Source organism: Salminus brasiliensis, chromosome 10 (genome assembly GCF_030463535.1).
Source record: "Salminus brasiliensis chromosome 10, fSalBra1.hap2, whole genome shotgun sequence".
NCBI classification, from domain to species: domain Eukaryota; kingdom Metazoa; phylum Chordata; class Actinopteri; order Characiformes; family Bryconidae; genus Salminus; species Salminus brasiliensis.
This window is the reverse complement of record NC_132887.1, coordinates 30,337,900-30,355,318: the sequence shown is the minus strand read 5'-3', so window position 1 is coordinate 30,355,318 and position 17,419 is coordinate 30,337,900. Positions and strand designations below refer to the sequence as shown.

Sequence of the window (17,419 nt, the reverse complement as noted above, 5' to 3'; positions counted from 1 at the left end):
CAAATATGTAAGTTTGAGTCAGATACAGTTCCAGATTGCTGGCATTTAGCACTCCACATTAAAAGTGGACTTAAACGCTGGTTTATGGATAGGTTGATTGGTTTTTGCAGCCACGAGTGATGCCCGTATTGCCATCCAGCAGTTGAATGAGGAACGCTGCAGCAGCTTGCTAAATGTGATTTATATGATCTGACCGGCTCTCAGGATCCTAACATCTTTGGGGTTCCATGGATTTTTTTTTCACATTGGACTTGGTCCCTGGTTGCACAAGTTTTGAGAAAACCATTGATCTTCTATGGAATCACTTAAAAAAAAACATTGTGGCACCTGAGAAGAACATTGCATTACAACAGTGCATTCCCATTTTAATGCATGTCTGTTCTAATGGCTAACAATAGTGCTTTGTGCTCTGATGGGTTTAAGAAAGCAGGCCCTGCTCTTTGGACCTGTGTTGAACAACAGTGGTCACGGAGCGTTCATTACTTAAGAAGATGGAATCCACCTGGAGATGTACAAAAGTCTGGCAAAGGCAGGCTTGAGAGTGGAACATTTTTTTCCTGGAACTGACTTTGTTCCGCTTTCTCACAAGAGACAAGTCCAGTGAAGGAGAACACAGAACGTTCTTGTATTTTGAATCTACATTTGCCTAAAAATGCGACTAACTCAACAAAAATGTCAAACTAATTACAGAAGCTGATATTAGTGGATGGCTGTTTTCAATTGAGTTTGCTGCCAGAACAAAGGATGGGGAAAAATATGGTAAAATATGCACAACTTGATCTAAAACTATCAAGAACGTGTTCTACCCCATGGTAGGCAATCGCTGTAATGCAGTGTGACAACGGCCACTTTGGCGCCATATGATCTTCTTCATTTCTCTCCAGCTGTGTTTTCGACAAGTTGGTACAGCAACCCTAACACTTTTTTTGCACAACCCAGCCTTCCACAGAACACTTTCCCTTTAGCCAAATGATATCACAATAATAACAGCACTAAAAGCATATTACAGACCAGGATGTCAAGATGCCACTCCTACTGTCACCCCTGCACTTGTCAGAAAATGCACCACTTTTTCCCAGAAATGTGTTGCAATTACCTGTGCAATTACTTGGAAGTAATGCTTTGGTTTTCATTGGGAATTGGAAAAAAACTGACACTGTGATATTATGTTGTTCTGCGATATAAATTGCAATATAAAATATAAAAAAATATCAGTCGGTGATCCAACATGTTGTTGTAATAATAATGATAAGAAGTAATGCCCTCTGTGTATTGAAGATTATAGTAAAAGTTACAATGATACTGGGCAGATCTACTTCTGGCAGGTATATCATGAAAAATTAGCATAGTAGGAATTATCCTTTTGCATCAAGCAAGATGTAATATGATGCGTATGTGCTCATGTGACATGCAATGTGCCTATTGCATGTGTGCATTGTGATGGTGATGTGATATATTGTGCAGCAATGGTCTAGACAAAATTACTATTACTATTATTATCATTATATAGTAGTAGTAGTAGTAGAAACAGTAGTAGTAGTAGTAGTAGTAGTAGAAACAGTAATAGTAGCAGTAGTGGTTGCAGTAGTAGCGGCAGTAGTAGTAGTAGTAGTAGCAGTAGTAACAGTAGTAGTGGCAGTAGTAGTAGTAGTAGAAACAGTAATAGTAGCAGTAGTAGTAGCAGTAGTGTTAGCAGTAGTAGTAGTAGTAATAGTAGCAGTAGTAGCAGTAGTAGTGGCAGTAGTAGTAGTAGTAGTTGTAGTAGAAACAGTAATAGTAGCAGTAGTAGTAGTAGTAGTAGTAGAAACAGTAATAGTAGCAGTAGTAGCAGTAGTAGTAGTAGTAGTAGTAGAAACAGTAATAGTAGCAGTAGTAGTAGTAGTAGTAGTAGAAACAGTAATAGTAGCGGTAGTAGTAGCAGTAGTAGTGGCAGTAGTAGTAGTAGTAGCAGTAGTTGTAGAAACAGTAATAGTAACAGTAGTAGCAGTAGTAGTGGCAGTAGTAGCAGTAGTAGTAGTGGCAGTAGTAGTGGCAGTAGTAGTAGTAGTAGTAGTAGCAGTAGTAGTAGTAGTAGCAGGAGTGGTAGTAGTAGCAGCAGTAGTTGTAGTAGTGGTAGCAGTAACAGTTGTAATTATTGTTATTAGTAGTAGTAACAGTAGAATTAGCAGTAACAGATGTAATTCTTCTTCTTCTTCTTCTTCTTCTTCTTCTTATTATTATTATTATTATTAGTAGTAGTAGTAGTAGTAGCAGTAGCAGTAGTTGTAGCGGTGGTAGTAGCAGCCATAGTTGTAGTAGTAGTAACAGTAACATTTGTAATTAGTAGTAGTAGCAGTAGTAGTAGTAGTAGTAGTAGTAGTAGTAGTAGTAGCAGCAGTAGTAGTAACATTACAGTAGTAGTAGTAGTACAGTAATAGTAGTAGTAGCAGTAGTAGTAGCAGTAGCAATAGTACAGTAATCACAGTAGTAGTAGTAGCAGTGGTAGTAGTAGTAGCAGTAGTAGCAGTAGCAGCAGTGGTAGTAGTAGTAGCAGTAGCAGCAGTAACAGTAGTCATAGCAGCAGTAGTAGTAATAATAGCAGTAGTAGCAGCAGCAGTAGCAGCAGTAGTAGTAGTACTACAGTAATAGAAGTAGTAGTAGCAGTAGCAGTAGTAGCAGTAGTAGTAGTGGCAGTAGTGGTAGCAGCAGCAGCAGTAGTAGTACTAGTAGTAGTAGAAGCAGTAGTAGTAGCAGTAGTAGAAGCAGTAGTAGTAGTAGCAGCAGGAGCAGTAGTAGTAGTAGTAGTAGTAGTAGTAGCAGCAGCAGCAGTAGTAGTCATAGTAGTAATAGTAGTAGTAGTAGTAGTAGTAGTAGAAGCAGTAGTAGTCATAGTAGTAATAGTAGTAGTAGTAGTAGTAGAAGCAGTAGTAGTAGCAGTAGTAGAAGCAGTAGTAGTAGTATTAATACTGGTGAGTTCTGAAGTTGCCAGCAATGAATCCAGATCTAAATCCTATAGAACATTTGTGGAAGGATGTCAAAACAGCAGTTGGGAGAAGGCACCCTTCAAATCTGAGAAACCCGGAGCAGTGGGCAAATGAAAAGGTCAAAAATTCCAGTAGAGAGAGATAAGAAACTCATTCAAGGTTACAGAAAGTATTTTCAAAGGGTGTGCTACCACATATTCAGTTGAGGGTGCAATTTCTGTGCGGAATGAGATCAGATTTGACTTTCAATGCAAACAAAAGAAATAATCATGAGAATACCAAAGCATCTGTAACTGCAACAATGTTCTGGGAGACATAGTGTAGTTTATGAAAGAAGTGTAGGGGTGCCAATATTTTTGGCCATGGCTGTAGTTCTTATTGGACCAAATTCCACATTGACTAAACAACATGCTAAACAATGAGACTCTCAAATTCTTTCCGCTTCCAAGGAAAAGAGTGCATTTGCTGAAATGTAATTCCACACCTGTTGTTCCTCTGTTCGTCTGCTTCTCACCGAAAAGGTTCGGCAGATACATTACATTCAGATGAAAACAGGTCTTTTGAAACAGATGTGATTTCTCTGTTAACCAAACAGTTATGCTATGTCCAGTTGAGCGCTATGTGTACAGAAAAGTCCAGAAAAAACCCAGGAACAATTTTAAGTGTCCGAATAAAAAACTTTGCTATTATGAAATAGTCTAGACCAGTGTTTCTCCAGACTGGTCCTGGAGTACCATTGACCTGCATGTAGCATTGCTAGTGTTCCTCAGGGCTAATCATTTAGTATATAAGCTGCATTAGGTGTATTGAGAACAGAGCAAACTAAGGGGTGCCCAATCCTGGTCCTGGTGATCTACCACCCTGCAGAGTTTAGGTGCAACCCAAATCTTACACATCAGATCTAGATCGTGAAGGCCTTCTGTAGAACCTAAATATTTGAACCAGGTGTGTTAAATCTGAAATATCCAGGGTAGTTAGCACCCCCTGCTCTAAAATAACCAGGACAGTGGTGGTCCAGGACACCAGGACTGAGAACCAATGACCTAAAATGTAAGGTATGTGTATGCAGTAAGGTCCAAAATTGTGAGACTACTAGTAAAAATTCTTAATAACATTTCACCTTGTGGACATTGATTATCATCATTTATTATCCGATCACTTTGACAGTTGCTTAGTCAAGTCAAGTCAAGTCAGATTTATTTGTATAGTGCTTTTTACAACTGTTGTCATCACAAAGCAGCTGTACATAATTAGTAATTAGTACAGGACAGAGACAAAAGAGACAAAAAAGAAATAACGTAAGACATGAAGGATCAAAGACCCCCAGAGGGCAAACCAACGGGGACAGTGGCAAGTAAAAACTCCCTCAGAGCTGGAGGAAGAAACCTTGGGAGGAACCAAGACTCACAAGGGGGACCCGACCTGACCCGTCCTCCTCTGATCAGAACTGTTTAAACATTATTGATAAAAATGACCAAACCAGATACAACAGATAGTAAATAGTGGGGATATTAATAGTGGCAGATAGTTACGAGTCCATTTAAGTTTTAACATGGTCAGTAAACAGGTAGCAGCAGTAGGAGGGTGGGCCACTGGTCTGGTATGGGTGGTGGTGGGTGGGGGGCCTGATGGTCGGACTGGTAGGTGGCAGCTGGTCTGACGCAGGTAGAGGGGACCTCAGCGGGTAGTCTTCCAGCAGGTCGGGCTGGGTGGCCATTTACTCTGAGAAGGTAAAGAGACAATGTTTAGAATTAGTTCTGACAAGCCCATGTTGCAAATGATGTAGCACAAGGTTTGAAGGGTCAAGGAATTTATAAAGCTTGAAATTTTGGGTTTGCCTGTTGCTCTTTTGCTAATCAAAGTCTGAGACTTTCTAAAAAAATGTTCCGCCTTTGCAGCACTTTGTGTGTCCACATTTTTGCACAGGCCACACTGCTAATTTAAACTTTTAAAAATAATGAACAAATGAACACACTCAATGGAAAACCTAAACTGTAGCCCTATAGATTACCGTTTTAACCCCTAAGCAGAACGAGAGTGTTATTACAAACATCTATTACCAGAGAATAACCCCAACAGAAGTCCCTGTAGTTACTGAATAATACCCCCCTTGCTGTGTAATAAGCCTTTCTACGTCAAAGGGTTAATCAGGTATGTGTAGTATGTTCTTTAAACTGTGAATGTTACTGTCTCCATTAGCAATGTGTTGCTGATCATCTGTTTAGAATAGAGCATTCCTGAAGCTGATTCAAGCTCTTAGAGCTCCATTCGGCAGTCAGTGCATTGTGTCAGACCTACTAATGGTGGCTGGTGGCTTTTTATGTAAAATGTAGACATTTTTGTCCTTCTAAACCACAGTGAGCTGAATTTAGACTGAGGGATATGTTTACATTCAACGTTCCATCTGTTCCCATAGCTGTGGGATGCCGCAGACTTTGCTCTGACTGGAAATATCACATTGAGCATACCTGATAATACCCCAGAAGCACACGAAAAGTAGAGGGGAGTACACACAGGTACAGTTACTGCAAAGATCAAAACAATATGTTTCCAAGCTGGACCACTGAGAGAGGATCGATGTGAGTGCCTTACTGTTCAACACATGTGTTTTTCGAATTCCACACAGTAAAATGAGGACATGATGTCAGGTTGTCAGGCAGATTCTGTGGAAACACATCTTTTAATTAGCTCTGAAGTGTTGGCAACATGCTTCACTGTTCACTGTTCTCACAAACTGAAACTTTTTCATTTGGACCTGCCAACTCAGACGTCCTGGAGGAAAACATTGTTTTCTTGTTTTCACATTTAAGCAGAGCCTCAAACACGTGAATGAGCTTTAACCTTGCAAAAATCTCCACTACCTGACTATAGTAACCAGGTTTGATAGGATTTTAATATATATATATATATATATATATATATATATATATATATATATATATATATATATAGGTTTGTCACCTATTTTCTCACTAATTTAGACGTACCCCCTCCCAATCACATGCAATGCCCCCGACACTAGTGAGGATGGACCAACACATCCCCTCTCCAACTTGCGCTGAGTCAAACAGCTTATTTTCGAACTGCCATAAATGCCGATGCAACATCACAGATGCAACATTCCCAGGAAACCCTGAAGGAAAGCGCCGCATACCCGGCTCCAATGCACCGGCCTACAGATGCCAGTAATGGCCAGCACTGCAACGAAGCAATGAGGGGAGAGAGCGCAAGGCCAGTTGTGCTCTCTCCGGGCCTCGGCTGCTGATGGCTAGCAGCATTACTGGGATTCGAAACAGCGATCCTATGATCATAGTGGCAGTGGCTTAGTTCAGGACCACTCGGGGTCCAGTTCGATAGTATTCGAAGCTGCTAAAACAACACTAAAAAGGATGATAAGAGTCTGAAATGAAAAACCTCAGCTAATCGTGATTAACATGGAAAGAAACGATATGATCAATCTAAGAAAATCACTTAATGTGGTAATGTGCCCCCGACACTAGTGAGGATGGACCAACACATCCCCTCTCCAACTTGCGCTGAGTCAAGCAGCTTATTTTCGAACTGCCATAAATGCCGATGCAACATCACAGATGCAACATTCCCAGGAAACCCTGAAGGAAAGCGCCGCATACCCAGCTCCAACGCACCGGCCTACAGATGCCAGTAATGGCCAGCACTGCAACGAAGCAATGAGGGGAGAGAGCGCAAGGCCAGTTGTGCTCTCTCCGGGCCTCGGCTGCTGATAGCTAGCAGCATTACTGGGATTCGAAACAGCGATCCTATGATCATAGTGGCAGTGGCTTAGTTCAGGACCACTCGGGGTCCAGGTCGATAGGATTCGAAGCTGCTAAAACAACACTAAAAAGGATGATAAGAGTCTGAAATGAAAAACCTCAGCTAATCGTGATTAAAATGGAAAGAAACGATATGATCAATCTAAGAAAATCACTTAATGTGGTAACAAACAATTGAACAGGGTTTATTCAACTCCCATTGTTCCCCATGAACCATTATTGATACAGCCATTTATTTAAGTTGAATAGACCCAGTTTAATTCCTTGTTGCCACATGAAGCCATTTTTTTTCAGCTTGAACGAACACACCACTTTTGAAAGTGTGCCACACTGGGTTATATTGAGTGCCTTAATGGTTTGCTGGATTTCAGAATGCTTAACGTTTCCACTGTATGTTTGCACTAATCCTACAGGTCTACGCTGAGAATTGGCACTACTATCTAATTGGCCTCCAGAGCTTTCGGTTGGGCAGCCTGAGCCAAAGTGATAAAAGTTAAGTAATAGCATCGTCCCCCACAAATTCCTTCATCAATGCGGACTTGTCGTCTGTGTTCAAGGGCTGGATATATTAGGCAATAAGTTAACAGTCAGTTCTTGAAGGTGATGGTCTTTAAAGGGATGGTCCTGGTATGCAGGTCAGTACCCACCAAAAGTGGTCCAAGAAAAGACAACAGCCACCTAAGGCTTTTTGATGTGAACCATGAAGGTCCCACCTCAAAACTTAAAGGACTTAGCAGAATCTGCTGCTAACATATTGGTACCAGACAACATAGGTTGCTTTCCAAGGTTTTGTGGAGTCCATGCCATGAATGGTCAGATCTGTTGTGGTGGTCCAAGGGGGACCTACTCAGTATTAGGCAAGTGGTGCGAATGATATGGTGTATACTGTACCCAGAGTAAAAGATGGAGATGGCAGCCAGACATTCATCTTGTTCTCGCTTTATAGAAACATGGATTAAAACTGCAATGATATATAAGCATGCTATGATAATAAAGCTCTACCAAGGATCCATCCAGTAAAACAATTCATAGACAGAGTCAATAGACTGAAATACTTCATGTAGTCTGCTGAGTGACACATATTCCCCAGGGACAGCTGAAATATTAGAGAAATGTACACCATTACTTAGAGAGTGGAATTCATAATATTGTCCTGGGCTGCCTTTTTGACAGGTTTAAGAGCCCAATATTCAGAAGAAATATCTTCCTCTATCACTTGTTTGACATTCTGGGAAATGTTTGGGATTGGTAATAGAGCGATACATGACAAACGGTCCTGTGAAAAATGGCTGAACGGTGCCCGTACCCACCGCAGGAAGGACAGCAGATGGTACCGATGTGTTTGTTGCTTAGGAGCAAGGTGGGCCCACCACATATTAGGATTTTATATGATATCAGCCACCAGGATAGTAGTGAATGACCTCTAGAAGAAAGTGGGGACCTTCTAAATCAAGCTGGCACTCATACAGCATATATGTGGCTCTGTGACGAAGAGGTCAGCTGTAGAACTGGGCCATTGCGGCTATTCGAGAAGTGCAACAAATGTGAAAGAACTTGGTTTAGAAAGCAGCGCTGAAGTCCGCCGCTCCTTTTCCCAGCTGAACGCACTGAGGCAGTTGGATTTCTGTTACTGTCATCTGTGCTGTGTTGTGCTCCAGAGCTGATGATTTGTAGATGTGTTTGAACGCATGCCTGCATGTTTGTGGGTTCTCGTCATTGTCCTGCAGACCCACGTTTCTCAAAATAAAACCTTCCTTCGCTTCTTCCCGTCCTTAAAGTGGAATACAGTGATACAGACCAAAACAACAAATGCTGTACCAGTAAAAAAAAGAAGAAAAAAAAAGCCCAGACTCAGCAAACTAGTCTGCACAGTATTATAAATGCACATTCAAAATTTCCAGTTGTTTCAAGCATGGACCTCCTTCCAACCTAACCCCCTCTACATATCTGTCTTTACTTGGTTTAGTATCTGTTCAAGTGGCTTCATTTAAAAATATACTGCGACACAGTAAACAGGTACTCCTCTCCTCCCCTTGACTCCTCCGTGTTCTTCCGGGATAAAGGAGGAAAAGTAGGAAAAGAAGGAAAGCAAAAGTTTCTGGAGGCAGCCTGTTCCTTCTGCTCTTCTCCTTTTATCCCCTTGACTCCTCCATGTTCTTCTGAGGTATGAAGGGAGAAGTAGAACAGAGTGGGATGACAGAAGGAGCAGAAGCAGTTTCTGGATATAGTCTGTGTGTTTTTAATGTGCCTTAGGGGGTGTATTTCACAAAGCAGGATTTCTCAGGTTAGCCAGATAAGTTAAGCCCCGAGTCTGGCTTGTCCAATAAGAGAAGAGCTAAGGTACATCTTATCTAGAGTGATTTACAGAACTGCTTACTGCTAAACCCAGAAAATTTCCTTAGCAAGTGTGAACTGGATAGAGCCCAGAGATACCTCTTAGCTGTCTTGCTTGGTTGCTTGGTTGCAGCAAGGAAGGGGTTCTGGGAAGTTCTTGGGGGCTTTGAGCTGACGGGACCTGAAGCCTTACCCCCCTTGCCAAGCAGAGGTTGAGCATAGTTGGACCAACAGGAGGAGCAGGGGCGGTGGTGGGGTGTGAATTTTGTCACAAGAAGGAGATGAGCAGTTTTATAATGTGTGTAGTAAAGGAGAGGAGGAGTTTGGGCATGCTCCTTCTCCCAAACTTTTAGTTACTACATAACTCTATAATAAACCAAAACAGTACTAGGGGTGTGTGTGTGTGGGGGGGGGTTATATTCTTAGTTGCTTCTCGATGCAATGTGGACAGTTCTGGAGGTCAAAAGTTGATTCTCTAAGCAAGTTTGCATTGCTTCCAACCAGAGCATCACCCAATTTAGAAGTTATCACCCAACTCAGAAAGGGCGAAGCTAATTACAAACTCTACCACAACTGGAACTGCCAAGCATTTGCATCTATATTAAGTCGTTGAGAACCAGGTGTTGAGAATGTGAAGGGTTAAGGTTTTAGAACGTATTGCATTATGGTAATTGCAGTGCATTTAGCTGCAGTTGGCTGGTGCTGCAGCCCTGTGACAGAGGTGACAACTGGAAAGGTAACACAGGGCTTTTACGCTTTGTTGCACACTTTGGAGCCAAGATACAGCATTTATACTGCATTTGCACTGCTCCAGTGCGACAACAGACATGAGTGCACTTCCTTCTTCAGCTGGTCGCATGTGGGCAATTTAAATACGTCCATTTTTATTCAATAAATCCATTGATTTATAAATAATACAAATGTATAACTATTTTAAAAAGTAAGGTAGGTTTAAACTTGTTTGTTTTCAAGAGTGATATGGCTATTTTATGGGATATTTACATCCAACCAGATGTTTTTTCTGCTAGGATTTAGGATTTGTAGGAACTGATATGTGGGCCATTGATCTGAGGGTCTGTAATTTGGTAGGGATGGATAAAAAGGATAGAGAACTCTGTACCTGCAATAATGAGCTTTTCCTCATGCTTCACTGGAATGTTTGAATACGGAACAAATGTTTTGCATTTATTACATACTTTTCGCACAATTTTAACACCAGCTTCTGGGTTGGGTAGGTGCAGAGTTTTGGCCAGATTCATTTGCATAAAGTTTATCTCGGCTCAACTTTTCACCACACTGCATCCCCTGGACTTGACATGCCAGACCCATGATGCACCGCATGCCTGTGTCTGCCGGAACCACTGCTTCCCATTGAAAATGAAGGGGATACGTTGCAGTGCGTTGACACGCCGGAGCAGTGTTAATGCACCATAAGAAAGATTTACTTTTACTTATTGATTACATATCCAACATGGCTGTTGCTGCTGAACCTGGTAAATTCCTACATGTAACATGCAATGCACACTGTAAACCTGGCCTTCTAGTTGACTTGCCACATCACTTCTATTTGTTTTATTAACGAAAGATATTGGAAGTAAATGCATTATGAGTAATCTATCTTGTGTGTATATATATTTCTAGAACTTTTTTACAAATGCAAGAGTAAGAGCAAAACATTTAAGTGCAATTATAATCTTTATGAACTGCTGAGTAGGTGTTGAGTTAAGTGCTCTTGCAAGAGATGAGTCCTTAGTTGGCGTTTGAAAACAGTGCGCAACTCAGCTGTTCGGACACCAAAGGGATGTCAGTTCCATCACCTGCACCACCAGAACTGAGAAAAAGGTTGATGCTTGTTTTCCACATCGTCCTAAAGGATGATGGATCAAACCGAGCCATACTTGGTACGCATTGCCAATCAGGCAGGGAGGAGCTGGTTCATTTTTGGCTTTTTAGGCAATTGCCATAACTGACTTGTAGGTGTCATTATTGGGCCACTGAGACCATAATCCTCCTCTGTCCGGGACTGTAACTCCAAAGCAGTGGTCCTTGGTCTTGCTCCTACAAGAACGCTCCCTCTAATTTTGTCCTTTGTCCAGTATTTTCGTCCCACTAACAGAGGAGTATTCTTTTTGTTCATTTATGTAAAATGTATGTGTTAGCAAAAGTGACAATAAGTAGATCTTTTGAGAACTTTTTCGATCTTTTGCAAAATGATGTATTTGCTTGTGCTAATTTAGTTCGCTTAGAAGGAAAAAACACCTCATAAATAAAAGATAAAAGACAAATAAACCTCTCTTAAGCAGAATTTATAAGCTGATATTAAGGGCTATCTCACTCACACACATACCTAAATATTGTCCTGGCTCATTGTCTGCACCTCTCAGCATGAAAGTGAAGTGCTGTGAAGAGTGCTTTTGGAAAGAATGTCACAAGTGCTGTTTTTGCCTGGTACCACATGACAATTTGATGAAGCTTTGGCAGGAGCTGAGAACTCCTAAAGCGAAGAGTTATTGTGAGCGAGGACGGTGACGATGAATGCTTCTGATAGCACTTATCCCAAAGTGGCAGTCTCTGGCTGAAAGCTGACAGGAAACTTTAGACATTACATAACAGTGATTTCACCATTTTACTGCGATTCCTCAAAAGCTTCTCATAATGAGTGCAAGGGGGAACACACGCATGCCAGGGACATTTGGGTGATAAAATCAGGCCCTGCTAAGCAGTCAGAAGTCACACCAGACAGAGGGAGGAAAACAATGCTTTTAAGAAGAGTGTAACCAGGCCTCGGTTGTTAGCACGCGCACAACGGCCTACCATAAACAATTCCCGTGATTTTCACACATAGCCATAAGTAAAAAGAGGCGGATAGCCTGGCTGTCATACAGTATGATGGTCTCCTTTGTCTGGGTGAGTGGAGAACAGATTACAACACTGGAGCAAAAGCTATGTTTTTGTTATTCTGGAAAGTCTTTACTGCGATAACAGTATTTGTGACTAAAGTTGAGTCTGTCTCACACTTTAGATCTGTCGGTCTATCTGCAGCAGCATGTGAAATTTGGGCATCACAGATCAAAATTTCTGCTTGTGAAAAACAAAATTTAGAGATTTAGACGGCGACAGGTCCAGATTTTTTATTTGGTAGATAATTGTCAGGGGCTTGTGAGGTATCAACAATCACTCTAGGGGCCCTTAAATTGCATCTTTCAGCAGTTCATGCATAGTGACAAAGCCAGCACTGAGCTTTCTCTCTCTTTCTCTCTAGATAGAGACATGTAGATAGATTTCTATCTATCTATCTATCTATCTATATGTCTCTATCTATCTATCTATCTATCTATCTATCGATCTATCTATCTTACCTTTCTTTCTGTCTTTCTCCACAACCAGAAAAACCCACTCGACATATGAACTTAGCTTCATGACAACTGGTCTGTGCTTAGTGAAAAGGGGCTGTAGACGGCCTTACTTCTTCATGTGCTATTTCTTATTCTGAAGCAGCCATCGTTTCCCCTTTTGGATGACCAGTAGACCAGACTATAATGACTTTTGCACTCCAGACAGGCACAGCTGATCAAGTCATCACAAAATAGATCACATCGCCGTATTGCATATTTTAAACAGCTCTGACTTTCCTTGAAATACTTCACGACAGACTCACTTCTCGTAACTGAAATATTGTCTCTGAAACCCACATTTTTGTCTATGAAGGTTTTCGCTGTCTGACGGAGAACTTCATAACTAAACATTGAGCGAATCCAAAAGCAATTTCCTTACATCCAACCCCTATTTTTATGTGGGAGCAGGAGATGGAAAAGGCATCTGGAGCCAAGACCTGACTGAAGGAGCACACAAAAACGCTCTGTTCCAAAACATGAGATGTCACGTAAGCAAAGACTCATAGAAAGATCTCTGGCCTTTTTTTTAACAAGTCCAGAAGAATGCAGATGCATGCTTGCCTGTGATGGTCATGACTGAACTGGAATTCCAAAATTAATCAGCAGCTGCTTTGGGAGGCTAACAAATAAGGGGTTGTGACACTGGATTGGCTTTTACAACACTGCAACAGTGCTGCTGTTACATTTGCATTACATTTGCATTACATTCCAAATGTTATAAACTGTAGTTCAGGAAGTAATTCACCACATTCACCATTTGTGTTGGACCCACAACACAAATGGTGTGGGTCTTTAACCCATCCATGCAGTAAACACACACTTAAACACTAGAGAGCACACACACATACAGTTATACATTATGCACATGTGCTCAGAGCAATGGGCAACCATCACTGCCGTGCCCAGGCTCAACGGCCCAAAAGTGGCAGCTTTTAGTGAACCTGGGTATTGAACCCACAACCATCAACACTTCAACCCAGTGCTCAAGTCACTAAACCACCACTGCCCCTTAGAAACAACCACAGGTTGCACTGAGGAATGAACTTAGATGGCTGGATTTAAAGTCCAGAGTGCTGAATGCTACTTAATGAAACCACATGGAACTGCTAGAACAGTGGTACCTAAAACATGTACCTCTCTGGTATGAATAGCATGTAATAAATGTGTTTTACACTAAAACCATCTCAAAACGTGAAATATTGATTTTTTTTTGTGATATTTACATAGCATTTACAGCATTGGCCACCAATCCAATACCTTCCCATAGACTTTAACTTCAACCCTCATCAACTCCACTTGGTCTTCTGGTCAGGCAATTACTGCCTTCAGTAGTGCTTGATGAGCTAACACAATGGGGTGTGTTAGTACTAGGTTGGAGGTGGAAGGAAGGTAGATCTCCACCAAATTAGAGGTATTAAAGCAGAGGCCACCAATCTTATCCACAAAGGCCCAGTGTGGCTACAAGCGTTTGTTGCAATCCAGCTGGAGCTCCATTGGTTTGATCTGTTGCTTTCAATCTTCAAACTGTTGATGGATTATATGAGGTGGACACCTGCTTGGTTCAAATGAAAATCCGCTGTCACATCGAGCCTTCGCAGATAAGATTGGTGACTTGTGTATTAAAGACTAAAGACATCTGGTTTCTATCACCACACTGTGAACACAACACTAGGTTTCTCTAGAATGGACACTCTGAATGACTTTGGTTACATCTTAACCACTTGAACAAGCAGAATGTCTAAAAATAGATGTGTTTCCTCATTTCATGGTTGCATTACGACTCCTTGTAATAATATCATCACGATATCTTCGGATTCTCTGCAGAATGCTCCTTTATGCCGAGTTTACACTACATGATTTTATTCCTGATTTTTCACTCACCGACAGGTTTTGGAAGTTGGCTAGAAAAACATCAGCTCTGAGGCAAATCTGTGTTCGTTCAGGGCATAAAAATCAGCGTAGAAGAACAGACAGACTCTTCTGCAATTCTTTCTGGAACGGTCACGTAATATGTGACCTGCTGTCGTTGAACAGTCATGCAAACCACAATAGCTTAAATGTTCACGATTACAAGAGATCGAGATGTGTAGGGAACTCTACAAGTCATGAAGTGTGACGAAGCCATTAGAGAGACCACATTCAAATGTAAGTACAACTGGTTTGGTGTATTCATGCAAACTGAATTGAGGTTTTAGCCTATAGAATATATGGATTTAGATCATTTGAATCATTTGCCAAAGTAACAGCCATCCTATATAAAGGTTATTTTAACTTTAAAGGTGCTGTATGTGATTTTGATCCGAAACACTTTTTGTAAAATTCAGTCAAAGTGTTTCCTCATTCGCTAACTCTCCATCTCTTTGCACGCTCAAAAAAAGTCCAGTGTTCGTACTCAGCCCTGGTTCTGTAACAAAGCAAAGTGGCTTGGGCTCAGCCATACAAAACTATTCCAGCCATTTAGCAACAGGGGGCATTCTTGCTCGTGCACAGGACAGGGGAAGGGGAGGGGCAAGGGTAAAGAACATTGAAAAACATGAAACGGGAAGATCTTGCTCTAATCCTGCTCGACAGGTGTGTAACATTGATTTATTTTTGCTGCTTCACAGAAACAGGGCAGTACTGCAGCTTTTCCAGTTTGCAAATGTTTGTAATGGATAATCACAACTGGTTTGCTTATCTTAGAGTTCTGGATTGGTTTAGAGCGAGTGCTGAATTAAAATGACATTCACAGCCCAGATAGCAAAGGCAGAACTGATTTATTGTTGAAGTATACTTATAGTTACTTACTTGCGTGACTTTCATTTATGGTCAAGGTTGGAAAGCTGATATCTGTTTAGTTTTTCAAGATTGAATATGTTGATGACATTTGATATTTGGTGTGCTTTTCAGTATGGAAAAAAATAAAACAGCAGTGACATGAGGAGAAGGTTTCGACACTGGAAAACTGAGGTTAGTTCAATATTAATGTTTATTTAATGCAATGTGAATATTTTGAGTGATTTCTGGTGTTCATAAAGCTATGTTGAAAAAAAAGATTTCAACAGTGGAAAGCTAAGATTCAACACGATATATGGTTTGTACTGAATCAACTCACTGAAACTCTGAAAATAGGTTATATGAATTTTAGCTGTGTAGAATTTTAAACTGCTGTTTTGTACAATGTATCCAGATTTCATGAAAAATGGACCAATAGAAATGCCCCAAAATGACTAATAATTATCTTTTTGCATTGACTTCCAGTAAACATTAAAAACTATATACACTGGCCACAGTACCACGCTGCATGATCTACGAGTTTGAGACGTAGAGGGAATCGTCCATTTGAGTCCTAGTAGTTAAAAGAGTGGCCTTCAGGAGAGCAGTGCAGTGATGGTTTCATTTGTCCAGCCTGCAGCTCCTCCGTGCTGATTCCAAACAAAAAACTCCAGGGCCACCAGAGGCACTAAGTGATCCAGCAGAAGGAAGCTGCTTGTCTGCAGCCCTGCTCGCACAGAGAGGCATGCCACTAATGCTTTTGCATAGTCGCGCAGGTCAGCTCTCATGGAGTGCTCTCCGCTCTTTCCCCCACTGCTGAAGCAGCAAGGCCAGTGGAAACTGGTTTGCCAAATGACCATGTGCGATTGCCATTCCTTTGGACCCCAAGGGGGCTTCAAAAACACAAGGTTGCGGTGTACTGTGAGAAAGAATGTCACTGAGGAGGTGAAGGGGGTCTTCAGGTCAGGTCATAGTTGAAGACCAAAGCAGAGAGCAGGGCAGAACTTCTTACTAGGCACAGATAGGCAAGCGTCTAGAACCTTCAGGAACCATATACAAAGATAGAAATATACAAAGATAAAACCATAACATCAAGGCCTCAGATTTGTACACTATGATGATAGACAGAAAATTGAATGATTCTGAATGATATGATATTATATGTTGTTTAGAACGTATGCAAAGTTACCATGTTGAAGTGTTGTTATGACACTGGCAGCATGTAGTGATGTTATATAACATTTGCTGCACTGGGACTCAAGAGCTTTGCCTACAACCGGGCTGTAGGGGAAGTTGGCTAGAAAATACATTTCTAAAGACAAAACACAACAAAGCATCTCAGGTGTTTGCAGATCATAGTGACACAGCCATAATGAGTGCTTTTGACATGCACTTCAAAATCTGACCAAAGCAAAAAAATCTGATTTTGTCAGTAATCCATTCAACGCGTTTACATGCACCTGAGTAATCCGATAATGGGAAACTCTGGGTCTACATGAGTCAGGCAGTTATCAGAGTTCTGCTCTGCAATCGGGAGATATATATATAATTCATACTGCAGCCTTTTTTAAACACATTGAGCCACAATATGAACACACCATCTAGAAGATGAAGAATATTCAAATCCTTCAGTTTTAGTGCCGCTCCAAGTGTTTTGTTGCAGATAAAGAGTATACATGCTCTGAGAAATCTAATTACCCTCTTTCTTTATCACATTTGTAGATCTGACCTTACTCCAATCTAAGAAATTGGAGAATGCTGTTTACATAAACTCTTGGATAATCAGATTACTGCAGAAATCAGATTAAAAACTGATTATTAGGTGCACGTTAAAACACTCATTGCCTTCCCCAAACAGAGGGCCAGACAACACAGGAGTGGTGGAACAATAAAGCAGTAAATGTCAAAGTTCAGATCTCCATCCATTTGAGAGTCTATTGCACAATTTGCGGATCATGGTCCAAAAGCATCATATGACCAACCTGAAAAACTTGGAACAGTCTGTTATTGCAGGCCTATGTATCTCCAGGTGGCTACAACTGCCTCATTCCTAATATCAAGCAACTCCCACGTCTCCAAGCATCTAACCTGAGCTATGGAGAAAAAGAACTCCACTGTTGCTCAGTGCTCCAAAGTCCTCTTTTCATATAACAGTACATTTTGCATGTCCATGTGGGGC

The 17,419-nt window shown here is 41.2% G+C and overlaps 1 protein-coding gene across 6 annotated transcripts in view; it reads left to right on the top strand.

The window, feature by feature from the left end:
* Positions 1 to 17,419, top strand: part of acp7 (acid phosphatase 7, tartrate resistant (putative)) — a 130,637-nt gene that overhangs the window by 60,595 nt on the left and 52,623 nt on the right. For 4 of the 6 annotated variants that reach the window (XR_011980530.1, XM_072689773.1, XM_072689775.1 and 1 more), the window contains one exon: positions 15,376 to 15,435. The exons of 1 other annotated variant lie outside the window; for it this stretch is intronic. Coding sequence is in view for 4 of the 5 variants with exons in the window: in XM_072689773.1 (XP_072545874.1) it covers positions 15,376 to 15,401 (26 nt within the window). In the remaining variant the exon portion in view is untranslated. Of the gene's footprint in view, positions 1 to 7,170; positions 7,197 to 15,375; positions 15,436 to 17,419 lie in introns of those variants that run through there. One more of the 6 variants, XM_072689777.1, reaches the window with a different exon arrangement.